This window comes from Monodon monoceros, unplaced genomic scaffold, assembly GCF_005190385.1.
Source record: "Monodon monoceros isolate NGI ecotype Baffin Bay Population unplaced genomic scaffold, NGI_Narwhal_1 Super_Scaffold_18, whole genome shotgun sequence".
Classification (NCBI taxonomy): Eukaryota; Metazoa; Chordata; class Mammalia; order Artiodactyla; family Monodontidae; genus Monodon; species Monodon monoceros.
In genome coordinates this window covers 162,190,602-162,208,275 of record NW_021703774.1, presented here as the reverse complement: position 1 = coordinate 162,208,275, position 17,674 = coordinate 162,190,602, and the positions used below count along the sequence as shown (strand labels likewise).

At 50.8% G+C, this 17,674-nt stretch overlaps 1 protein-coding gene across 2 annotated transcripts in view; it reads right to left on the bottom strand.

Moving 5' to 3' along the window:
* Window positions 1-1,363: 1,363 nt before the first annotated feature.
* The window catches only part of STPG1 (sperm tail PG-rich repeat containing 1), a 49,829-nt gene continuing 33,518 nt past the window's right edge, over window positions 1,364-17,674 (bottom strand). Inside the window, exons 7-10 of one of the 2 annotated variants that reach the window (XM_029230177.1) lie at window positions 15,549-15,657; window positions 11,628-11,793; window positions 3,223-3,422; window positions 1,364-1,440 (exon numbers count right to left, since the gene is read on the bottom strand). In XM_029230177.1, the coding sequence (XP_029086010.1) occupies window positions 1,364-1,440; window positions 3,223-3,422; window positions 11,628-11,793; window positions 15,549-15,657 (552 nt within the window). Of the gene's footprint in view, window positions 1,441-3,064; window positions 3,423-11,627; window positions 11,794-15,548; window positions 15,658-17,674 lie in introns of those variants that run through there. The other variant, XM_029230176.1, reaches the window with a different exon arrangement.

Below are 17,674 nucleotides of genomic sequence, written 5' to 3'. Positions count from 1 at the left end.
TTTGCTCCCTTGCCTTGCCTGCCCAACCGTGGAAGTGCTTAACCTTGAACCTCCAAATTCGGATCCGACTCTTGACCTCTAGGAGAAGCTAAGGACCTGAGCAGACTCAGCACAAGGTGTCCACCTTTAGGTCCAGACCTTGGTCGCTCTTGGCGCCATGCTCCAGGCTGCCTCCCGCTCATCCCAAAGCAGTGGGGCACTTGCGGGAATCTGAGGTTCACAACAAGGCCAGCTTTTGTGAGAAATGAGAACTCTGTTTAACTGGACCCGTTGTGCCATCCTTCTCCCTCCCTCTCCCTCACCCGCCCCTCCCTGAAGGGAGAGGCAGTCAGCGGCCAGTTCTGGACTAACAGTCACGGAGGAAAGTCAAAGGAGAAAGCCAAGGGCAAGGGAGGGACACGCGGAGGGGAGGGAGGTGGCGCAAGAGGCTTCCACTTACAAGAGCCCAAGACACGTGGATAGTTGGGGAAGGAGGGGATGTGTGGTTAACTGTAGTTCCTCTTGGTTCTTTGAGAATCTCATCCTCTTGCTGAGGGGGACCGACTTGGCAGGCCAGAAAGGATCCATTAAAGATCATATTGGACTTGAGCATGAGGTGGGAGGGACGGAGACCAGGCCAGGGAAGGGGAAAGGCCGGGCAAAAGTAAGAACCTGCAGGCGTCCCTCAGAACCGCTGTGCCCAGGGCTCTGGCCCCAGAGGGTCCTGCCCACATCTGCCCTTTGTGCGTGGAGCCAACAAATGGATGCGGAGGCCTCTCCTGAAAGTGGGTGATGAGCTCATGTGACCACGGTGACGCTGCCATGCCCTTCCTAGGGCGAGACACGAGGCTGAGCTGGGGGCGAGGGCAAGGCAACCCCTTCAGGTCCCTGTCACAGTGCCTGTGGGCCTTCCCGGCTCCTGGAACTCCGGGAGGAGTCTGGAGGTCAAGGCCAGAGCATGGGAGTGTGCCGGGGCCGCGGCCTTGCGCTGCCCACCCTGCGGCCCCAGAGCCCTGGCTCAGCAGCAGGCTTCCAGACGGGGCATCTGCCATCGGCCACCTCCTACTGGATCCTGAGCTGCACGAGCTCTGAGGGCTGAGGGCAGGCGGGCCGAGCCAGGCCGGAGGGCACATGGCCAAGTAACCCAGGGGGCTCTGTCTGCTCAGGAATCCACGGGGGTCCGTGGGGTGGGGGTCCACGCTCCAGGGGGCAGCTCAGGACAAGGACAAGCACGGCAGGCCAGCTGTAACACCAGGCGGGGGCAAGGACGTCCCAAGTCATCAGGCGTCACACACGAGATGGGCGCTCTCTGAATGACCGTCCGGGGTGCCTGGGGTGACAGCTGGTGGCCGGGGGGGGGTCTCCTTGAGCTCGGATGAGGTGACTACAACACTGGGATCCATTTCTTATCCTCATTGTAGAGAAAGGACTGCTTTCCAGGGAATTCCGGCTTGTATGTGGCTGTGAGAGGAGACAGAGAGACAGTGTTGAGAGAGAAAAGGCCAATTCTCAAGGTCCTGGCACTCGGCGTTGGAGCGGGTGAGGCCGGTGGGACCCCTGCACCTGACATGTGGGGAGACAGGGAGGGAGGGACTGGGCCTAGGTCATCCGGCTCTGAACTGGCCCAGGCGGGACTCGAACTCCGGCTGCCCACCTTCTTCAACTCACTAACTTTTTTAACAGAAGAAAATTTACAAAAGAGTTTTGTAGGAAATTTGAAAAGAAATGAATAGAGCAACACTCTTATAGAAGCAAGGTGTCAGCTTAATGCGGGTTTGCTTTGATTTAGTTCAGAAATTTCGGGAAAACTGAAAGCCATCACAATAGCAGCCAGGACCACGCAGGGCTTGGGAACCACAACCTGGGTGGCTGGAAACTCTTGCGTTGATGCTGATTTGTTCACGAGGGCCACGCACGGCCTCCGGTACACCCTCAGGAAGCTGCTGAGGGGTCCAGGTAGATCTGCGCCCACTGGAAGCCAAGAAGGCAGATGTCTGCATGTACTTACTCTGGGAGGCCCTCAGGGAAGCCCACCTTGGCCTAGGTGATCACAGCAGCAGGCCCCGGCCTGTACCTGCACTCCAGGTGCCCGCATGGAGAAGATGCTTGGAGAAAGCTCCTAGAGGACTGGGCCAAACAGGGTCAGACGAGGATCCGGCTGGTCCCCGGGGTCCTGGCACCACCACTCCATGGGGCATTCGTACATTTGCGGGACCAAGCTGAGTTCTGCCTGGACTGACCAGATGACCCGTAGGTCAAACCTGTACCATCTTATTGGCTTATCACTACGTTTCCAAGGACAGAGCCATGAGAATGATATTCTCCCTGTCCCGCCTACCTTACATTTTACTCACCTGTGTGTGTGGAGGGAAGGGGACGCCTCGGGGGCCAGCACTGAGCCTCAGTCATCTTTGCCTCCGCAGGGTGGGAGCATCAGTGATGCTCACTGAGAGCCTGACTTTCACAGGTCTGGTGGCCACCTCAGCTCTTGCCTTCCCCCTCCCACGCCACCAGCCCATCAGCGCACCTGTCATTCCCCAATGCCATAAACTCTGGCCAGTGTCGGGGGCGGTAAATAGCTAGGGGCTCCAAGTAGGCAGGGGAGTGCAGGGACCACCCACTGGAACAAGTCCCTCAGACCATCAGCTCTCAGGCAGATCCTGGGGGTAACTATATGGCTTGAAAGAGCTGCTCAGGTGGAGCCCTGTTTTATTTCATGACAGACAAGGCGTCGAGGCGAGAGCGTCTGGGCCTCTGCCCTCCGCTCACCCTCTGCAGGGCTATGACACCTTGCTCTCCGGGCCTTCCCCATCTGGGAGGTGACCCCGCCAGACTAGACCTACGATTTAACATTCTTAAGAACATGAGTTTTTTAGACAAAAGCTATGGCTCTTTTCCACAGAAAATAATATCTGCATGCTCCAAATTTGCAGACAATTTCAGGGTCACAGACCTCCTGGAGCCCAGCTTTGTGTCTCTTGAAACATTCATAGTCCTCAGTTATAAATCCCTGACCTGGATCATCTCTAAGAGCCCTTTCACCTTAAAAAAATAAATTAAAAAAAAAACAACAAAAACCCACCTTTCATACTCTGAAAGTGTAAGCTGAAAAGTCTTCTAGATCCACTCTAACCCCTGTAAACTGTTTGGCAAACAGCCAATAAATCAGTGGTATTTGATGGCCCAGGAATGACAAACAATTCCAGGTTTGGTTTTTACAATCACTGAAAGCAATCCTCTGACCTGGGCCAGGCGAGCCGGGCAGGCCTGGCTGGGACGGCGCCACTGTCCACCGGCTGGTGTTGGATACGAAGGATGCACTGGAGATGAAGTGCTTGGGGGGCCCCGTGTAGTCCACGATCTCATACTGCCCAGGGCCTGGAAGAGGTGGCTTCGGGGGCAGAGGCAAAGGCTGGGCAGAGAAAGTTAGGATGGGGTTTCTCCTTCAGAAAAGACAAAAATGGGAAGATGTCACTAAATCAGTCTATTGGAGAAATGGCAGTTTTTCGACATAGCCAGGACCTGCCCAGTGCCCAGCCACATGCAACAGGACTGGATGAGGCACTGGGAGACCTATTTCCTCTTCCGGCTCCACTGCTAGTGATCTGGGGACCCTGGACCCCAGTCTTCTCGCCTGCACAAGGGCAGTCATAACAGTACCTACCCTGTAGGCTTGTTTTCAGGGTTAAAGGAGATGACACACCTAAAACACAGTAGTCAGGACAGGGCCCAGCACAAAGTGAGAGCTCAGTACATTTGTCGTTGTGGATGACGGATGTCGTTGAGCTAATCAGGAATGGCAGAAGACATCGATGCCATGTGCCAACTCTGATCGCTTGGTAGTGCCTGGCTGGAGTTCCATGTAAAGAACTGAGGCCTTGTCTGGGCTCTATGGGAAGAGCATTGGTGAGCCACTTGTGATGTCTGCCATGGCCAGGAAATGGGAAGAGGAATCCCAAATTCCAAGGATTTGCCATCCCAAGACTAGTAGATCTTTAGAGGCCATTCTAGCACTGACATCTCAGAAACTTATTAAACATCTTTTTGGCAAGGCAGGATGTAGGAGTGGAAAAATACTGGGTTGGAAATCAAGAGACCTCTGAATAACGATCACCACTTAGATTGCAGTTGTTTTCAGGTCTGTCTTCCCCCCTTCAGGAAAGGGAGTCTTTTAAGCCTGTTCTCGAGAGAATAAATGAAAGAGAGAACCTGTATTCGAGCCCTCACTCTGTTACTAATTCACTCTGGGACTCAGTCTCCCCATCTGTAAAATGAGGGGGTTGGACATGACGACCTCTGAGGTCCCTTCCAGCTGTGACCTCCCATCTGGCCTTGATTCAGAGAGGTCCGCTGGGTTGCCCAGGAATCCTGGGATTGTTAACAGGAAATGTCCTACCCTCCTGGCCATGCAATAGAAGGGCTGCCCACTTCTGCCTCACATCTGAAGCTTCTTCTAAGGCCTCTCACCAAAATGAAAGAGAGATTTCTCAGAACCTTGAATGGCCCCAGGGGACTCACCACAGCTCAAAGCCAACCCATCCAAACAGAGGAGGGAACTGGGATGCCCAGCCACTGGAACTCTGCTGCCCTTTGGCCGACACCTTCTGAAGCAGAGGCATTCTTAGACTCGGAGAGCGAGAGGAGACCTAGAGATGTCTTATCCAACATCCTTATTTTGCTTAAGAAGTTGGTGCCCAGAGAGAGAGAGTGAGTCACCCAGTGTCACAGAGCAAGTTCATGGTAATGCCAGCACTGGAACTCAAGTCTTGGTGACTAGCAAGATGGGGAGGGCATTGTGGCAGAGGAGAATTTTCGAGTTTTAGAGTCACACAGACCTGAGTCTGAATACCGGGCAGCCAAGTCCCTGGACCTCTCTGTTCCTGGCAACAAGGAGTAGTAACACTCACTCCTTATATGCGGGTTGATGACTGCAGAAAAGCTATGTAAGGTGCCTAGCAGAGCGTCTGAACACAGTAAGTCCTCAGTAAAAGCAGTTGTGTTATCACTACGATCCCTTGCCGCACCACCATCCGCTGCCTGGACGGGCAACGGAGCCTCAGGAAAGTGAGGTTAGGGGGCCTCTCACCAGAGTTACCTTGCGGCAGGGTGGACACTCCCACTGCCAGCGGAGGCTGCTGGCAGCCATCGTAAACCTGCGAGAGGCTCACGTCTTGGGATGGAGGAACAGCTGGCTTGGATGTATATATTTAGGATAAAGGTGCCCACAGGAAAAGGGGGGGAAAAGGTTGCCTCCTTTCTTTCCCTCGAGTCTGCGTGGAAGAACTGGTTACAATGTGGATCCACCACTCTCCCCTTACAAATAAAAGCTGGCGTCTCCTTGTTCCGGCTGCAACACCCCTTCAGAGCACCCTCGGAAATTTGATCATTGAGAGGCAGGCTTGACTCCTGGAAGTTAGAGGTGGAATGAGCCAATCACTGCATGAGGTTACTCCATGGGTCCGGGTCACCCTGAGTCTTTGAGGAAACTGTGAGATGTCTACTCTCCTGCCCAGGGACAGCCTGCAGGGAGCTGGACAGGCGGGGGTCAGCATCTCACCAGATTCTTTTTTTTTTGCGGTACGCGGGCCTCTCACTGTTGTGGCCTCTCCCGTTGCGGAGCACAGGCTCCGGACGCGCAGGCTCAGCGGCCATGGCTCACGGGCCCAGCCGCTCCACGGCGTGTGGGATCCTCCCGGACCGGGGCGCGAACCCGCGTCCCCTGCATCGGCAGGCGGACTCTCAACCGCTGCGCCACCAGGGAAGCCCCATCACCGGATTCTTGCTGAGAGTGACTGAGACAGGTCCCTCACCCTCCCCTCCATCCACGTGCCCAGGAGAGGCTCTGCCCGACCAACTCAGCTCCCCGGATCTTCGGACAGTGTCAGCCCCGTGTGCAGCTCTGTGCCAGGCACTCTGGGGAGTCCAGACTGGTCTGTGCCAAGACACAGACCCTGAATGCCCCGGAGGGCTTAACGATCCACTGCCAGTGACAATCATGGCCGGTGACAACTCACAGGCTTTGCACTCAGACACACTTGAGTTTGAATCTCTGCTTCCCCATCCACCAGCTGTGCGTCCTTAGAAAAGCCTCGTAATCTCCCTAGGCCTCAGTTTCTTTATCTGTAAAACGGTGGATAATAATACCTGCCTCCCAGGGTTGTTATGAAGATTAACGAGTGCTTTACTGGTACCATTTTTTTTTTTAATATGAAATGTTAGAATAGAGGTGAGAGAGACTAATTCCAACCGGGTGAATCCAGAAATCTACCCTAGAAGAGGTAACATTTGCTCTGAAAGGTAAGCAGGAATTCTTTGGGTAGAAGAGGTGGAGGTGGGGGCATTTCCCACAGAGGAAACAGCAGGGGCAAAAGCCTGGAAGAGGGACAAGCCGTGCTCCATGGGGCCGGGACTGGGGCACAAGGAGCCAGAGGCTAAGCCCCTGGACCGCCTTCAAGCCTCCTTCCACCCTTGAATTCTGGGTTGTTCGCTTGGGTTTCCGACCAACCCCCGTTACAGGCCCTGAGGAGGAGCTAAAGGAAAACTACCAGTGGCCTCTCAGTGAAGCCTAACTCCCAGGTCACCTCCCAGAAACACCCAGCACACGGACTTCCCTGGTGGTCCAGTGGTTAGGACTCCATGCTTTCACTGCTGTGGGCCCAGGTTCGATCCCTGGTTGGGGAACTAAGATCCCGCAAGCTACCCTGTGCGGCCAAAAGAAAAAAAATGACCAGAAATACCCAGCACAGCGTTGTCCAACGACTCCATGCCTTTGCCGTGCTGTTCCTTCTGCCAGGAGCACCTCCTTTCCCTGCCAACTCTGATTCCCTCTTTGCTTCTCACCTCCTCCAGGGAAACTCCCCGGGCCACAATCCTCCCCCTTCCCCGCCTCCCTTCCTGGGCTCCATAGAGGAGCACGGGTTTTGGAGTCAGGTGGACCTGGATTCCACCCTCTGCTCTACCACCGGGGAGAGTCTGCATCCCCTGTAAACTCTATGTAACAATCCTGACCCACGGGAGAGTTGGAAGATGAAGCTGTAGGAAGTCTGTGAAAACTCTGAGGGCTGGAAGCTGGCCCCTCAATACACTGTAGCCATTCTTCTCTTCTCTGCACAAAACACATTACTTTTCTATGCTTTTTACTTGTCTAGCTCTTTAATGCAGGGGATGGTGTCTTATCCATCACTGAGGCCCTGGTCCCTATTCCCGAGGACATTTGCCTAACTGCAGAGAGGAGCAGAGGGGTTGAAGCAAGTAGGCGAGCCCAGGCATCTGAACCCCACCTGACAGTTTTATCATCACCCAGGGCTGGTCCTTCCATGTCATCATGGGGCTGGGCAAATCACTGAGGTCAGACTGAATCAAACCCAGGGCAGCCACAGTGCATTGTAACCAGGGCTTTTATGAGCCTCATCGCCCAGTTTTAAAAGCCAACCTGGTCCTGCCCCGTGGAAGAAAACATCTGTCAAAGGCTCTGACTTGGCCACAGCTGGATTAAGTTGTGTTTGCAGCTTCCAGTGTGAGCTGTTTGCAAATCACCAAAGAATAGTGAATGTCTCAGAGGACTCAGCAGGTCACTTGGGGAGGGCATCCGAGACCCTCGGGACACTCCCAGGCACAGATTCACTCTGCCTCAGGGATTCTCAGGGTCGGGAGGGATAAAGGGGCAATTTTTTTCTCATCATTAAAGGGCAGCCGATTGCCTCTGGGGTGGAATGCGGTATCTGTTTAACAGGGGAGTGGGTGACAGATTACAGCTGCTTGGGAAGAAGCATCCCATATCTAATTGGAAATCCCAGGGGAACTTTAGGTGGGTCCAACGTAATTACCCAAATTGGAGTGGGGCCGATGGGGCTCTGGCTGTGACAGGACAGCGTGTCTGAGCAAAACCAGTGGTTTAAAAACTCCAGGAAGCAGATCAAGGGTTAGAAAGATGTCAGTGGGTGTTTCACCTCCCTGCTGGCGTGAGTCGGAAGGCAGCACCTAGGAGGAAGTATTCTGATCTCCAAAAGCCCTTCCCCTGACTCACCCTGATCCACTGAGTCAGCGCTGTGACGGATGCTGAAGACCTACAGAAGTGAAACCCTGGCTGATAGCCTCCTCCAAAGACCCCCGGAAGCTGGTAAATCCTCTTAGCTTTTGAGTCAGCAACGTGGCCATAACAAAGACACTCTGTGATGTGTTCTTCAGCCGAGGAGCCCAGAAACGGCCACGCCAATGACCCTACAGCCTCTCAGAGCATCTGTGCTGCGGGGCCACTCAAGAAACATCAGGTGAGTGCAGAGGGCTCGCTCACACGTTTCGATGAAAGTACAAATCACGCACATCAAAAGTTTACAATTTGCCAGACCTGGTGAGTTATGTGAGTCATCTTTTCTTATCCTTGCAAGCGTGTTGTAAAGTGTGCTTGCCCCAACTCACAGAGGATGAATTTGAATTCCCAGGGAGTTAAGTGACACCCCCTCCACCCCTACCCCCAGCCTCCCAGGGCTGGTGAGAGGGGAAGGCGGGAGTTTCAGCGGCCTGACGACTCCCTGCCTGTGCTTATGCCCTCAGTGCCACGGCCTCTGCAGCCGGTTCCCAGCTCAGGAGGCCAGCAGGGGTCGGTAACACGGCACCAGTGACCCCAGCGAGAATTAACATCTCCCCCGTTCTCCCTGCATCCTGAAGAAAGCAGAGCCGAAATACCATCTTTGCAAACTGGAACCCCACCCATGAATGGGGAGCCACACACTTCCAAGCAAGAGAAACAAGGGCAGGCCTCACATCCTGTCACATGCGTGTGACACCTGGGCAGCCCGTGCTTCCACAAAAGAAACACTGTGATGATTCTCAGATTCTCCACCACTGCCCCATGCAGCCCCCGGAGATCTGAGCATGATTAGGCTTGATGTAGACAAAGTCTCAACATATCGATGGGGAGGAAACAACGCAGACCTTCTCTGGGGCCTGACAACCCCAGGATGGGCCCTCAGGTGCTCCTGCCCCTCTCCTCCCTCCAGGGTCACAGGAAAGGAAACAGAATTTGAATTTGAGAGACTGGAGTTTGGATACTCCTTCGATACTATCGCATCCGGCTGTATCTCTTCTTTATATTACATCCCTTGCTCCATCGTCCCACATAAACAGATGGATGCTACTTTGGAATAACCAACAGCACACTTTAGTTTTACCTCTTTGCTTTTAAATGAAATTACAGATTTCTCAACCTCACCCTTTCCATGCCAACTCAACAATATATACTGGACTTCCTCTGTGGGTCCTGCCTGGCCCCATGTTCACTGCCTCCGTATGCTCTCCGAAGTGACATGGTGAGCAAAGCTGGGGTCACAGAGTGTGAGAAATGGAAAGATTTCCCCTCTTTTCACAAATGGAGAAACAAAGGCCCAGGGAGGCGCTGAGAGCAGCCCCAGACCACAGAGCCTGCCGTGGAGGCTGGGGCACTGTCCACTCACCAGGTGAACCCAAGTTTAAGAGACACTGGGTTTGACAGGTCTCTTTACTGCGGGCCTTCTCAGAGCCTTTAATAAGCTCATGTATACTGTGATGCACCCGGGGGCAGAGGGATTGTATGCAGTGCTTCCTAGGTTTATTAACCCAGGATCCACCATTCTCGAAGCATCACAGAGAGCCAGTGTGCCCCAGATACCCGCAGACACACCAGCACTACTGCACTGCTCCCATCAGAAAGCTGGTGCCCTTGGTGGGGGAGTGTGGTCACGCAACCTTGGGGCCCACACGATCCGGCGTTTTGTGGCACGTTCCTCTGCCTTGCTCTGGAGTTGTTGCCAGGTGAGCCTGAAGGTATGGATGGTGCTCTGTCCATGTGAGCTCCCCCATAGCCCTCAGCACAGCACCAGAAACCTCCAGAGCCTGCTGACTGACAGATGCAAATGCCATAAAATGAGGCTATTTCAAACCACTCGTCCAAACTCGGGACGCAGGCCAAATGACACCGCTCTGGGGAAGGCGGTTAAACACCGAGTGCCCCTCACCCTCCTCTCATCGTTTCCCTGAAGAAGCTTCCAGAGTCAGGGTGGGGGCTTGAGCCTCCATGCCGCAAAACAGCTGCATCCTCTATCGTCACATATCCTCTCTAGGATATAGAATAATAGCTGCTGTAATAAGAAGAGTGAGAGCTATTTTCAAGCACTTCCTCATCTAATCCTCACAGAACCCCCATGAGATAAGGTTCTTATCTCCACTTAATACATGGAAACATGGAGGCTCAGGGAGGGGAAGTCTCTGCTAGAGACAGAGCTGTGATTCTCAGTCAGGTCTGCTAACCCCAAAGCCCATCCTCTCTCCCACTCCATTTGGGGGCAGCATAGGGAAAGGTTGTGTGTAGTGGTGCCCAAGCCGACCCAGAGGCAGGAAGTCCCTGACGTTTGGAGAGAGCCTGTTCCTGGAGACTTTTCCGCCCCGGTCCCGAGTCCTGCAGCCTATGAAAGGTCAGCCTGCAGAACCCCAGATCCGAAGGGCAGAAGGGACTCAGCTGGTGGACTCCATCTGAGGTCTGAATCCCTTCCCCAGGTCCTGGGTTGGACTCGGCAGGCTCATGTCTTGCTCCTCTCCCTTACCCCTGACCCCTTGCCCTGGGCTCATGGTCCGAGTAGACCCAGTTTGCCAGCCTCCCCGGGCCACCCAGCCTCCTGACCCCCTGTGGCTCTGTGCCCAGCCAGCTGCCTGAGCTCTCTGGAGGCTCCCAGGTGACCTCTCTGGAGGCTCCCAGGTGGCTATACCCTTGGTCCCAGCCCTGCTGGTCAGCCCTCACAACAGCCAATCCTGTTGAGAGTGACAGGACGGCTGACCTTAATGGCACTTAGCTCTAGAAGTTCTAGACCCATTTGAGGAATATTAAGCCCCGTGAATTTTTGAGCCTCTGAGGTGAAAGTAACATCAAATGTACAGGAGATTAAAAACAGTAACACAAATCCCTGTCTTTTAAAATTTGTGTTATTGACTCACTATTTGTACCTACTATATCAAATATATTTTTTAAATCAGAAAGCAACTTTCAGATAAATTATCCCCACTTTACAATCGAGGGCATGCAGGCTCAGAGGGGTTAGCACAGTGCTGACGGTCACACAGCATGAATATAGCAGAGCTGACGTTCAAATCTAGCAGGTCTGACCAACTCCAAAGTCTAGGCTGTTAACCTATCAGTACAAAGCTATGAGAGTTTCACCACTTTCGTATATCCTGCCACCCCAGTGGAGATTTTGTATTATAAAGATAGAATAATATCAGCACCAGGAGAGTACAGCATCATGGGAAATGTTGGAAGGTCCAAACAGTCCTGAGCCTGAGTCCCAGGTGCATCTCAAGTTAGCTGTGTGGACTTACGCAAGTCTTTCAGCCTCGCTGAGGCCTGGCTTCCTCCTCTATGAAGTAAGAATAATCATTCCTACAATAGAGTTGTTATGATCATTGAAGAAGATGTTAAGTTCCTGGCATACAATAGTTACTCAGTAAATACTACGTATTCAACAAGTATTTCTTGAGCACCTGCTATGTGTCAGCAACGGCCCCAGGAGAGCAACTCGGCCTGTGTCTGCCAAGCTGTGACACCCCTTCTTTTTCTCCCCAGGTTCTGGTCCTTCCCCAGAATACCTTTCAGAAGAAAGATCAGGATGATCAGGACTCACGGGATAAGAGTCTTTTTTTGAACTTCGGTGTGACCTCCTGGGTTGTAATAACCGGGTCCTGGGCCTGTCGACGTCAGTTTTAATCCACGGCCAGTTTTTGATTTAAAACAAGACATTAATATCTTCGGCGACTGCTTCACAAGGGATTCGTTGACATTATAATGCCCTGAGCAGAAAGAAATTTTAAAACAGAATAAAGAACTCCTCTCAAAAAAATAAAAAGCAGTAAGAATACATTTAATGACTATAAGGCAGTATCACTCCAGGATGGTCAAGTAGAAGGGGCCTGGAATAACTGAAAATAACGCTCACCATTTAGAGAACATGTGTCCGTGCATCACATATGTGGCTCATTTAATCCTCACGGCAGCCCTGCAAGGTGGGTATTAGCACCTCCATTCCAAACATGAGGAAATAGACTAAGAGATATTCAGTAATTTGCCAAAGGACATTCATCTAACCAGGGCCTAAGCCCAGCTTCCTCCTCCATAAACTAAGGATAATAATTCTTCCAACAACTGGGAGGCTATGGTAGAAGAAGAACATTTTAGGTTCCTGGCACATGGTAGCTGCTCAGTACCTATTATGTAATCAACAAATATTTATTGAGTACATACTATGTGGACCCAGACCCACCTTTCTCCAAGGTCCATGCTTCCCCACCATGCCTTGTCTCAAGAAACTGTCAGAATATAAGTAATTTGGCTGTGCACAAAGCTTTAAGGAAGAAGAGAATGATCTGAGCTGGGGTAAAGAGGGAGCAGTCTCACGCTAAAGAGCAAGTAACCCTGTAAATGGGGGCAGGCATTTTGGGGTGCAAAGCGGCAGTACTAGGCAAAGGCCTTCAAGATGCTGCACACTTTGACCCTGGCTTCCTATTACTTGGAAGTTAAGGAAATTATTCAACATAATGGAAAAGCTCTAAGCCTAAAGATGTACACAACAGCAGTAGCTACAGTGTGAGAAACGATGAATAGCCCAAAGGTCCAAGTACAAGGGCACAGTTATGGGAAAACAGCCTAATCTGGTGGAATATCAGCCCTGAGGGGGGTAAATGCAAAGGCCATGAAGCCTATGGCAATGTTCTCAAAAATAAAGGTGAGCGAGAAAAGTAAAATAAAGCCTAGCAGTCTATACTGTATATACTATGACATCAGCGTGCAAATGGATACATGTGAGTAAAAATAGGTGGGAACCCAGAAAAGTGGGAAAAACTATATTAATGGTGGCATTGTGGGTGGGAAAAATATTTCAAATTTTCTAACCACTGTAAAGTTAATTTTTAAAAAAATAAAATCGATTTTTTCATTGCAAAAGCACTGAAAACAACAATATGGGACATATTAGCAAGATTTTATTGAAATGGTAATACTCATTGATGGCAAAGGTGAGGGAAAGCATATTTCTCATAGAAGCGGGAGGATAAATTATCTCTGTGCTGAAGGGCAATTTGGTCACAAATATCAAAAACCTTAAATATTTTACATACCTTTCGACTTAGCAATTTCACATTAGGCCATTTATGTAAGGACATAATCTTGATTGTACACAAGTTGTGAGCTATAAGGATGTTTGCTCCCACTCTATTTATATGAGTGATCCATTTAAAACAACCTAAATGCCAGCAAGAGGGCATTTGTTCCTTAACTGATGGTACCACCAGGTAATGGAATACTATGCATCCATTAACAAAAGATGTTCTAGGAGGATTTTTAATAACATGAAAAGATGGTCCCAATATATGCTTAAGTTAAAAAAAAAAAAAAACAAATGTCCAGTTAGCAGCATTTATAATACTGGTATCTATCTCTCAAATTATCTTTCTGGGTTTTTTACATATACATATATTTATTTTTTATTTTTATTCCCCCTACCAAAAAAAAATAGTTTAAAGCAATGCTTGATTATAAAATGTTAAAAAGCAGAAGCAAGGGGGAAAGGCATTCATGCTCTCACGGCCCAGAATAAACCAGGATTGGACTCTCTGCTGTATTTACCCCCAGTCTTTCCATCGTGCACTGGACACTGTCTCATGGTGTTGGGCCCACAGCATGGATTTGATCGTGTCACCCACGTTTTTCAAGTGACACTTTACCATAGTTGTTTCCCCATGATCTAATAACTTTTTTGTTTTTAAGGAGAAATAGAGAGGAGGATGTTGGGGAAGTGCTTGGCCTTGTGTTTGATGTAGCCAGACTTTAGAAAATCCAGCCAGCCAACGTGTAAAGGTGAGCATTTTGCTCAGAACTGAAGGCAGACCAGACCCGGCCCTCAGCCTCTGAGCCTGGGCACTCTGAGTGGGCGGAACCCAGCAGGGATGCCAATCATGGCTCCACATCTGGTTTCTTCCCACAAGGGGGAGAAGCAGAAACCACAGCGTTTTTCTGAGAGGTCAAAGCAGATTGTTTCTCTCAGAGAAGCAGATTCCCCAGGCTGTGGCCCCTGGCAAATTTGGGGGATGTGGCGAGAGTCCTGGCATCGAGCTGGATTCAAATCCAGCAGTGGGACCCTGGACTAGTCACCTGTTTTCTATATATCATTTTTGCTTGTAAAGTGGGGATATAATAATATTAATAATAACCCACACTCTCGGAGCACATACGTGCCAGGCAACCCTCCATGGGGTTTTGGAAGTTCCTGGCACACAGTAGGAGCTTAAAAGATGCTGGTGCCCACCTCTCCCCTTCCTGCTGTGTTACAAGGGGCCCCTCGGGACCCTCCCAGAGGGAGGAGCTGCCCACTTCCCAGGGGCTCTCTGGTGGAACCTCTGGCCAAACCCCAGGGATGCTGGCTTTATTCTCCTGTATAAACAAACAAGGTGGGGTTTTGCCTGTGGTGATGCAAGGCAGGGAGCTTTAGCCGGGCTTAGCCTCCTAATTAGGGCTGGTTTTGTTATTCAGCCTCAGACTGATCTCAACTTTAATCTGGATTTGCTGAAATCTGACATGCACTGTGATTTTGCCCACACCCCCATCCGAGAAGCATGATTGCAGAGGTAAACCCTCCCTGCTCCTCCTCTGGGCTCTGGGGACCAGAGCTCCCTCGGGGGTCTTCTGGACCTGTTTGGGAAGGTCTAGTCTAACCAGTGGTCCTGGAGTATGGACTGCTATGTCATCAGACCCCTCTGGAAAATTTTCACTAAGGCTGGGGTGGGGAGGAGGTCTGAGGGCACAGAACAGGTGCAATGCCTTTCCCCAGCCCGGCAGGGAAAACATCTGCAGGTGAGCCCTTGTGTGTTCCTGAATCCTGGAGGCTTCAGAAGTCACATTGGGATGACGGGGTTAAGAGGTTCCTCAGTCAGACACCTCTGGGCTTAGGCCTGCCATTTATTAGCTGTGTGATGCTGAGCAAGTTGCTTCAACTCTCTGGACCTCCATTTCCTCACCTGAAACACAGGACTAAGAGTGTGGCCCTATGAGGACAGATGTGTGAGGACCGCGTGGAAAAACTTAGCACTGAGTAGGCACTCTGTGAACAGAGCTATTTCCCATCATTTGATGATAGATGATGAAGCCGCTTTGTAGACATGGGAGGAAAGGAATATTGCAGCCGAGTGTCCAAGGATCAGAATGTATTGTGTGCCCCGCCTCCCCCCAGCGCCTGGGAGGGCACCTGGGGTATGCGCATGGGCACACTTCTGGCATGAGAAGCCCCTCCCCAGCTGGCTGCCCAAAGCAGGTGCTCTGGGTCTGGAAGGCAGGCCAACGTGATAGGCCGCCCCGGGGTCCATTTCCAGAGCCGCCGTTCCTCCCCTGAATGGGGAGCCAGTCTTCTCCTCTTTGTACAATACCTGCCTGCATCCCCTCTTCCCCCAATGCCTAACTCCTTCCAAAGAGACTCCCTGTGAAGGAATGGGTGCCCTGCTGATCAGATCTGGTACAGGGAGCCTTAGGTCAAGGCCAGTGCGACGCAGCTGCTTACCTGGGGCAGGTCCTGTTTTAGTAATAGTGAAAAGTCCTCTCTGGGTTTTGGACATGAACCCGGCTCGGGCACAAACGTTGTTTGTCTGTTTGCAGCAAGAGACAGAGGCCTGGGGGAGAAAATAAGCACGGTGTGCTCAGTGTCTTGCCTTTCTTTGTCCTTGTTGTTGTGTCTGGACGAGGGGCACTTTGGGGTTAAAAAAAACAAACAAATTTAAACCTGTCTTCAGAAAATGAGCGCACGTGAGTGGAAAACGTCACACTGGCTGTGCCTTCCCCTTCACCGCAGCTGGACTGGGGGAAGAGCTTGTCATCGTTAGCCAGTGTCTGGGGACCCAACACAACACAGAGGACGGTGGCCTGAACCAGCCAGCGGCCCTGGCTTCCGGGCTCGCTCCCTGCACACAGGGCAGGGTATCCTGCTCAAACGGATTAATTTCTCTGAATTTGAGTTTTCTCATCTGTAAAATGGATCAGATAATCCCTGCTCGACTTGAGGCAGAGCGCTGTTGGGTTGGGGGTAGGGGACAGCCAGTCAACACAAATCATCTGGTTTTCTAAAAAGTGTGTAACATTACACAGGCAAGTTATTTTCATCATGTTTTCTATGATTTTCATTCTTTTCAGAACACTTAGTCCTACATATCCCCACCCTGATTCCTCACTGCTCAAATAATCCTTCAATACGTGTGGGATTTAGGACATACAAAGAAATTGTGTAACTTAAGATTATGATCAGATTTGTAAGCACTGTCTTGACTTTTCTGGGCTGACCAGAAATTTAGAATTTTGGTTGACCCAGGCAATATACATTAGAGAGTGTCCAGTGAGCTCAGAACGCTAAAAATAATTTTGGAAAAAAAAAAAAAAAAAAAGAACCCTGAGATCATTCTTATGATGAATCACAAATATTTTAAAGGCTAATTTGCAGTCAGTCTCCTGTATTCATTAGATAAAAGATGCAATAAAAATTGTGCCTGCAATGGCTGGAATATTTACTGAATGAGTGAAACTGTTTGCTGAGGCCAGGATGGCTTGATTTTCTGTGCTACTCCTTTGTCAAAAAAAATGTTTCTCGAGAAATGCAGATGGCATTTTGATTTTGTGTTGACAAAGGCAGAGGAATTTCGCTTTTCCCAGGGTCCTGACGGCCAGACTGCCTGCAGAGAGGGCAGACAAAAAGATCAGGTGGACCAGGCTAATTACTGGACACGGGGAGAAGAGCCAGGACGCCAGAGAGGAAGTAATAACAGGTACCAAGGGAAAGGCTTCCAACAGAGAAGCGGGGGATCGCAGTAAGCAAAGGTAGAGAGGTCTTGACAGCCTCAAAGCACAGTGTGGCTAACAGGATTACCGCATTTCTGCTCCTCGCCGGTTGACTCAACCATTGTTCTCCAGGTCTGAAAAAAGCGTCCTGTAGACAAAACACTACTTCAGCTTTATTCCTCGCCCAGACAGAAAAGCAACAGAAAAAGGGGGCATTTTTGTATACACTGAGTGTGTGTGTTACTGGAAGATTTCACCATTAGACTAGGAAGAGTCAGCTCCACTGGCAGGTTAAAAAAGAATGAAGCAGATTCATTGTATTGCCATGGGAAAAAAAACAAATCCCAGATATAATTAAGTAGAAAACGCACGCATACTGTGGACAGCATAATCCCAAAACCAAGGGAAGGACCACGGGAGGAAGAGAATATGAACAATATTGCCCCCGGTTTTTTTTTTTTTTTTGATTTTTTTTGTGGTACACGGGCCTCTCACTGTTGTGGCCTCTCCCGTTGCGGAGCAACAGGCTCCGGACGCGCAGGCTCAGCAGCCATGGCTCACGGGCCCAGCCGCTTCGCGGCACGTGGGATCTTCCCGGACCGGGGCACGAACCCGAGTCTCCTGCATTGGCAGGCGGACTCTCAACCACTGCGCCACCAGGGAAGCCCTGCCCCCGGTTTTTGATGTTTGTTTGCAGAGCAGAATGATGAGGGACTTCCACTTTCTGGCTCATGGGTTTCTGTGATGTTCGAAGATATTTTATGATGAGCATGTATTATTTTTCAGAGCCACATTAAAACAATAATGAACAAAAAACATGCAAACTAAAATTGATCTGGTGGCAGAGTCCTGATGTGGGGA